Source organism: Elephantulus edwardii, unplaced genomic scaffold (assembly GCF_000299155.1).
Source record: "Elephantulus edwardii isolate Elephantulus edwardi_28Jun2011 unplaced genomic scaffold, EleEdw1.0 scaffold00026, whole genome shotgun sequence".
Taxonomy (NCBI): Eukaryota; Metazoa; Chordata; class Mammalia; order Macroscelidea; family Macroscelididae; genus Elephantulus; species Elephantulus edwardii.
Window position 1 is genome coordinate 9,377,779 of NW_006399776.1, and position 8,906 is coordinate 9,386,684.

General features: G+C 35.9%; 1 protein-coding gene across 1 annotated transcript in view; it reads right to left on the reverse strand.

Moving 5' to 3' along the window:
• Positions 1 to 8,906, reverse strand: part of LOC102876675 (protein FAM98B-like) — a 60,384-nt gene that overhangs the window by 937 nt on the left and 50,541 nt on the right. The window contains exons 7-8 of the mRNA XM_006883228.1: positions 4,760 to 4,927; positions 5 to 152 (exon numbers count right to left, since the gene is read on the reverse strand). Coding sequence (XP_006883290.1) covers positions 5 to 152; positions 4,760 to 4,927 — 316 coding nt within the window. The remainder of the gene's footprint in view (positions 1 to 4; positions 153 to 4,759; positions 4,928 to 8,906) is intronic.

The following is an 8,906-nucleotide window of genomic DNA, read 5'->3' on the forward strand; positions in this document are numbered from 1 at the left end:
CCACCCCCACCACCTCCTCTCCCACCTCCACCACCACCCCAACCACCCCTTCCACCGCCTTCTTGTCTCTTTTGCCATGGGGGCATTTCAGGGGGAGGTGGTTCAATTTCATTAGGCCTTCCTCCCCGGTCAGGCACTCGTCCCATCAGCACCTGTGTGAAAAAACAGTTTTCTTTCAGTTTGTAATGAAATATTTTAAAGGTTAAATTTCCAAAATGGGCTCAGATGATACTGAAGCTATTATTTCTAATAAAGATACATGAACCAAATATTTAAGGATATCAAAGTATCAGACATAGTGGTATGAATTCACATTGAAAATACAAGTGCAATGAATGACAAAATTTTCAGAATAAAAACTACTTTTAAACCATCTGGGGTAATATATCAGAAGCTTCAAAGACTTGCCAATTTTTCTCTCATTTCAATTTCCTTAGCAAATATCTATCACAAATGTAGTAAGTACTGGAAACACCCAGAAATTTTAAACCAAAACATGTTTAATATAGATCAACTATATGCATTCATTAACTAACAATTCTGGACTTTTTATTGTTTTATTTTTACCAAATCAATATTTTCAATATTTGTTACTGAATTACTATATATAATCCATATATAAATTACATACACACACACGTAAATACTATATATAAAAGACTACTAATAAGTATATTTTATTTCAACAAGATATAAAAGATATAATATTTTAATGCAATGAAGTTGGAAGACATATAAGTAATATAAATACTATAAACTATATATACATACATATATAAATACTATACATAAAAGACTATAATAAGTACATTTTATTTCAACAAAATATGAAGTAAATATGATAATATTTTAATGCAACAAAGTCAGGAGACATATATGGCTATAATATAAGTTATCACTGCTTAAAGGTTTAAAGGTTTTTAAACAAGGATTCAAAATTAATTCTTTCTTATGAAAAACTTAAGCACACTAAGTTTCAAATTATCTTCTTAGTTACTGTATTGTTTTATGGAAAAGAGCTGAATTCCATTTTAAGGTCCCTAGACTTGTGAAAAGGGCTACTTTACATTCTTGTAGACAGAGGAAAAGTTCATACCCACACTACAGTCAAGGGAAGCCAGTAGCAGCTTCTTAAAGTCTCTTCCGTCAGAAAGACAATACAGCACTGCTTCAAACAAATGACCTATGAATCATTTGGCTTCTGAGTCCACTGATCCTCTAATCAAAACATGTTTCAGCAATTTGTTATAAATGAAAAACAACACTGAAAGGCAGTATCTTCACCGTGGGGCAAGCTTCTGAGAGTGCAAATAACGACGGCCTCATTACCAAATCCAAAATATAGCTTTCACTTGGTTGTTATTGCATTGATGAATTATTAGAAGATTTATGTAGATATTGTTCCAATAACTGATCATAGGACTGTCCCCAAACACTTAAGACTACAAATTAGAAATTCCAAAATGAAGTAAGGTCATTTAAAGAAGGAAACACTCTTGAGCCAGCAAGGCTGAATAATAAGTAATATATCTAAAGAAAGCATTATCTTTCAAAAGATAGAACATGTAGATGGCTTTTGGGAGAATTATAATCTTCACAATATTGAGTATTCCTATTCATGAATAGGGCACATTTTCCATTTCTTTAGGTTTTTTATTGTGTCTTACAGAAACATCCTGTAGTTTTCTTTATATAGGTCCTTTGTATCTCTAGTTAAGTTCACTCCCATGTATGTCAATTTGTGGCTCGCTATTATAAATGGTATTACTTTTTTTGGTTTCCTTCTGAGTTCTCTTTGCTACTGTAGAGGAATCCCACTGATTTTTGGATACTGATCTTATATCCTGTCACTCTACTAAATTGGCCTACTAGCTCTCACAGCTTTTTTATTGAGTCTTTGGTGCTTTCTGTATACACTATCATATGATCTATATATAGCGATAATTTAACCATCTGTTTGCCAATCTAGATTCCTTTTATTTCCTTCTCTTGTCATTTTGCCCTAGGAGACACTTCCAGTATAATACTGAATAGAAGTGGTGACAGACATTCTTGTCTGGTCCTTATTCACAAGGAAAATGCTTTTAGTCTTCCTCCATTGAGAATGATGTTGGCTCTTGTTTTTTGCAAATATACTTTTCATTATGTTGAGGAAAATCTTCGATTCCAGTTTTGCTAAGTGCCTTTATCAGGAAGCGGTGTTTATGTCAAATGCCTTTCTGCATCATTTGCTAAGATCATATGGTTCATGTTCAATAAAATCTCAATACATATACAAAATTCATTTTTCAAGGAGCTCAAAAGGGAAACTGTCAACTTTATTTGGAGAGGCAAGAGATCTCAGAATAAGCAAAACACTTCTGAGAAACAAAAATGAAGTGGGAGCACACTCCCTAACCTCAAAACCTACTACACAGTGGTAGTAACCAATACAGCATTGTACTGGTACAAAGACCAGCACATAAACCAATAGAACAGAACTGAGAACAAAGAAATGGACCCACCTATCTATGGTGAGCTGACATTCAACAAGGAAATAAAACCTATCAAATGGGGAAATGACAACATCTTCAACAAATGGTGCTGGCAAAACTGGATTGCTACCTGTAGAAAACTGAAACAGGATCCACATCTCATCCCATAAACAAAAATCAACTCAAGGTGAATCAGAGACCTGGGAGTAAAGCCCAAAACCATAAAGTTCATCAGAGACAACTGGGATCAAGCTTGAAGGACCTAGTCTATGGTATAAAGAGACTGTCAAGTACAGCCAGAAATGCACAATCTGAAGAGGATAAAATTAATGAATGGGATCTTCTAAAGATTAAATCCCTCTATACACCAAAAACATTTCTAACAAGGTAAAAAGAAAACCTACCAACTGGGGACAAACATTTGGTAGTATCATCTCAGACAAGAGTCTCATAAGAAAAAGAGTATCCAAAAGAAAAAGACTGAACACAATTACAAAATAGAAATACAAACACAGAAAGAGTTTTCACAGAGGAAGACATTCGAATGGCCAACAGACACATGAAGAAATACTCAAAATCACTGGCAATAAGAGAGATGCAAACCAAAGCCACAATGAGATACCATCTCACTTCAGAAGCAGTGGCAAAGTTTAACAGGACAGCAAGTAATAAATGCTGGAGAGGATGTGGCAAGATAGGAACTCTTATACATTGTTGGTGGGATTGTAAAATGGTACAACTACTCTAGAAGGCAGTTTGGCGATTCCTCAAAAAGCTGAGCAAATATAACTCAGCTATTCCATTGGTTGGAATATACCCCAAGAAAATGAGAACTGCGGCTCAAATGGAGACTTGTACACCAATGTTCATAGTAGCGTTATTATTCACCATGGCAAGAACATGGAAACAGCTCAAATGTCCAACCACAAAGGAATGGATTGAAAAGTTGTGGTACAGTCTCACAATGGAATACTACACAGCATACAGGGGCAATAATTTTGTATATTACTATCTAACTTAGGAGGGACTGGTGAGCATTATGATGAGTAAAATAACTCAGTCCCACAAGAACTGTATAAAACTGTATAAAACCATTATTGTAAAATGAATATGAGGATCCAAGGGGAGGAGTGTGGAAGCAGAGGGGTGAAAATGGGCAGAGGGGTAGGTTCCTAATCAAAGGGTGGGAGAATTCAGTGGGTGGGAGAGTGAAGAAATGGGAAGGATCTAGTGTGAAAAACAATGTATTTGAAGTTTGTAAATAAATCAGTATTTAAAAAAAAAAAAGACAACAGAAGTTGATTCAAAAGGAAAACAGAAGAAAGAACATCTTGGAGGTCATCCCTGGGGAGCCCTATTTAGCAATAATAAACAAATTTCCTTTCAAATAACCATCCTTTGCCATGTTCTTTAACAGAGTGTATCTCAAGATGGTTACACTAAGTGAGAAGCAAAGTTTTAAAATAAAATAAATTCTTAATTCTGATTTTTGGCTCACTTATTTACAGACTATTTCTGCCACAGAGCATTCCGCTTATGTAAACATAACATGCATACTATAACTGAGCTGACAGAAGCATTCTACCATAGCTGCTATAACGCATTAATAAACTCCTTGAGCTTGTTTAACTTAAGGCTACTCTGAAAGAAATGGATCTGGTATTTTAATCAGGAAACAGAACCAAAGGAATTCACTAACTTATCCAAGGTCATTCTTGAAAAATGAATGATAGAAGATGTAAATATAAATATGATTCCAAACGCAAGTACTATATAAGAAGTCAATCAGTACCCAAAACAATTCCTCCAGATTCTTAACACATAAAAAAGGAAAAAAAATGTCTTGGAAAGATGTTTTTCTTGCTAAATTCATTGTTGTCAAGACAGAAATGGTACACAGTTGACCCTCCGCTGGGTTTCTTGAGGTTGTAAATCACACAGGAAGAAACTGCCCTTTTTCCCCTTGGAGGACCTAATGGGTTCTGAACAGGCAGTGAGGCCTTTGAGTTACAGTTTAGGCCAATAGAGCTCCCTTTTTCTTGCTAAAGACAGTGATAAAGTTTATAATCTGAAAATACAAATGTTTTATTAATTCTTATAAGTTAGAAAAAATTTGATTAGTAGAAAAACTCAAAACTAATGTAAAGAGCACAACTACACATACATTAATTGAAACCCCCAACTCATTTTTACAAGTTAACCAATTAAAAAATTATTATAACCTATGAAAACACCAAACAAGAACATAAAAATTCATTTCTAAATGTGATAAAAGAGGAACAAACCTTATTAATGGCACATGCCGTCTTCTCCCGGGTCTTGCCACTACTTGTCCTCATTATTTTGGACAGGTCTTCACGAGCAGCAAGCAAATGTGCTAATGTAATAGTTGTCTTAGGTGACAAAGCATAACGCTTAGGCTGGTAAATTCTTGCTATGTCATCTGTTTGAACCTAAATTATAAAAATTAGTGGGAAAAGAAACCAAAGTAAGTCTTAGCAAAAAGACCAATGGCAAGTATAACTTTCAGATAGGAGAAAAGGAGATCATGTACAACTATAAAAAGGGAAAAGACATTTAAATACCTGATTATTTTTATGTAGAAAGAATATACCAACAGACGCTAAAAGAGCATATAACTTTGTCATCTGTAATTCACTAAAAACGTAATATGAACAAAAACAAAAATTAAAATACCTACAAATTGCTATTAAAAATGTTTAAGACTTTTAGGAAAGAAATATTAGTAAATATGGAAAACTGGGTAAGCAGTGCAAAGTATGAGTTTTCAGATGGCGAGAGTGAGCACTACTGTCCGTTCTATTCCACACATTAGCAAACACTAAACTCAATCCTAATGGAATTATTTTGCAGAGATATAAAGAATAAAAAAATAAACACAGAATCAAAGTTGGACTAGAAATTAAATATGTAAGGATGATTAAAAGAATTTTGGACATTTAAGAGTCCCACCAGATACTAATATATAATACGGAATTGTCATCATTTTCTTAACAGCATTTAAATGTTGCTGTGTTGCTGTTAGGTGTCGTTGAGTGTGACTCATAGCAACCCTACGAACAATTGACCTGAATCCTGTCCTATCCTGTGCCAGCCTCATCATCTCTGACACGCTTAAGCTCCTTGCTGCGGTTACTATGTCAAGCCACCTCACTGAGGGTATTCCTCTTTCAATGACCCACCACCTTTCCAATATGATGTCCCTTTCCAAGTTAAAAAAATATGGAACGCTTCACGAATCTGTATGTCATTCAATATGACAAGATACTATTCCTTAACAGATGTTATTTAAGTCCTCAAAATAAACTTTTACAATGGTTGCTTTTTATTATTCCATTCTGCAAACAGGAAAGAGTAACAACAAAAAAGGTTAGAAAACATAAGTTACTTCCCCTAAAATACACAGTAAGACTCCTGGTTCTATCTACTAATAAAGGTCTGACCCCAAGTACTATTATATCAGTAACAGTATACTATACCACTTCCATCTAATTAATTAGAACTTGGGGGAGAAAAAATTAGTGAAACAAAATAGAAAACTGAGATTCAGGGCTTCATAAACATATGTGATAAAGGAAGTGTCAAAGATCAGCAGGAAAGCAAAGGATTATTTTTAAAATAGTACTACAAAAAAGCGTTAGCTGTTTGTAAAAGCATTAGAAGTAATAAAGCATATCATATAAAAGGGATACCAAATAAAATGAAAAAATTATCAAGATTTTAAAAATACAGAAGATTAAAACTTCTTTACGACAAAAGTTATAAAACACAAAATCAAAAGACAACTGGGGGAAAATTTTTGTCAAATAAGAAAACTACTTAACTTCCTTAATTATATACAGAAAAGGTTCAATCAAAAAGACAACAGGACTCTAAGAAGGGAAACGAAGAAGTCAAAAATAGAAATTTCAAAGAAGAGGAAATTAAAATGACTAGTAGCCTATAAAAAGTGTTTAGGTCTGCCAATAATAAAAATATACAAATTTGAAACAAGTTGTGTGTGTTATGTTGATTGCCTTCAAGTTGAGCAGGATGCATAGAGACCCTGTGAACAAAAGACCTGAGGCACCAGCCCTGTACAACCATAAACATTTATCAAAGTCCATAGAGTTTCCAGAGGCATGTTATCTAGGAAGTGGATGCCACTAGACATGTTAAATAAGTTAGCAATGAAGTGGAAAATATTCTAAATAAAGTGAGAAAAAGTTCATTTACTCTAACATCAATACTCTTCTCCAGCACCACAGCTCAAAGGCAACAATTCTCCTCCAATCCTTCCTAGTCATTGTTCAACTCTCTGACACACAAGTGATTGCAAAGACCATGGCCTGTATCAGGCGTACCTTAGTCTCCAGAGACACACCATTGCTCTTCAGGGCTTTGGAGAGGTCCCTAACAGCAGACGTTCCCATGGCAATATGTCTTTTAATTTCCTGGCTACTGGTGCCAAGAGTGTTGACTGCGGAGCCAAGCAAACTAAAGCTGTGAACAATCTCAATCTCTTCACCATCCATCCTGAAGCTGCCAATTGGTCCTTGACATTGAGCCTCAATCCATATTGAAGGCTTCAGTCCTTGACACTCTGCAGCAAGCATTTCAGGTCCTCCTCAGTTTCAGCAAGCAGGGTTGTGTCATTTGCATAAGACAGATTGTTAATAGACCTTCCACCAATCGTGATGCCACATTTCTCCTCATAGAGCCCAGCCTCCCGGATAATCTGTAGAGCATACATGCTGAAAAGGTATGGAGAGAGGACACATCCCTGGCGTACACCCTTCCCAATTTTGAACGAATCAATGCTTCCTTGCTCTGTTCTGACGACTGCGTCTTGGTCCAAGTATAGGTTTCACATAATGACAATCAAGTGTTCTGCAATTCCCATTCTTCTCAGAGTCAGCCACAGTTTGTTATGATCCACACAGTCAAATGCCTTCGCATAATCAATGAAAACCAGACAGACCTTCCTCTGGTATTCTCTGCTTTCAGCTAAGACTCATCTAACATTAGCTACAATATCCCTAGTACCACGACCCCTTCTAAATCCAGCCTGGACTTCTGGGAGTTCTCTACTGATGTGCTGTTCCAGTTGTTTTTGGATAATCTTCAGTAGAATCTTGCTTGCATGTGAAATCAATGATATTGTTCTATAGTTTCCACACTTTGTTGGGTCACCCTTCTTTGGAATGGGAACAAATATAGATCTCTTCCAGTTGGCCAAGAGGTTGTTCTCCAGATTTCCTGACACATCTTGATGAGCATGTCCAGGGCAGCATCAGTTAGCTGAAATATGTCAATTGGTCACTATGTCATCTATTCCTGGGGCCTTATTTTTTGCTATTTCCTACAAAGCAGCTTGAACTTCCTCCTTCACTGCCATAGGCTCTTGCTCTTATGTTGTTCAGGAAATTCTTCTGTTTCTGCCAATTCCTTTCGATACGGTGGCTCAGTATACTCTTTCCATCTTCTTTTAATATTTCCTGGATCATTTAATATTCTGCCTAAGCAACTCGAGGTTTGAATTTGTTCTTCAGTTCCTTGATCTTAAGAAATGCTGAGCGAGTTCGGCCCTTTTGATTTTCTGAATCCAGTTCCTTGCACATTTCATTGTAGTATTTTACTTTGTTATCCCACGCTGCCTTTTGAAATCTTCTCTGCAGCTCCTTAGTATCTTAAATTCTTCCTTTTGCTTTGCCTTCTCTGTGCTCCAGTGCAATATTCAGAGTTTCTTCTGATATCCATTCTGGTGTTCCTCCTCTGTCTTTGCAATGACCGTTTGCACTCTTCCTGGATAATACCCTTGATATCCTTCCACAATTCATCTGGTCTTCGCTCATTAGTGTGAAAGGCCTCAAACCTGTTCCTGAGATGGTTCTGAAATTCAGGTGGGATAGACTCAAAGTTATATATTGATTCCCTTGGATTTGGTTTAATTTTCCTCACCTTCAGCTTGAACTTGCATAAGAGTAGTTGGTGGTCTGTTCCACAATCAGCTCCTGGCCTAGTTTGCACAGCTGATATTGAGCTTCTCCAGGGGTTCTTTCCACAGATGTAATCAATTTGATACCTATGCATACCATCTAGTGAAATCAATGTTTATAACCTGCGTTTATGTCTATTAAAAAAAAAAAGTATGGTTCAACAAAAGGAAAACAATTAATGTGATTCATCACATCAACAAGGCAAAGAACAAGAACCATATGGTCCTATCAATTGATGCAGAAAAAGCCTTTGATAAAATTCAACATCCTTTCCTGATTAAAGCACTCAACAAAATAGGATTAGAGGGTAATTTCTTCAACATAGTAAAAAGTATTTATGAAAACCCAAGAGCCAACATTGTTCTTAATGGAGAGAGGTTAAAGGCATTCCCTTTAAGAACAGGAACTAGGCAAGGATGACCACTATCACCTC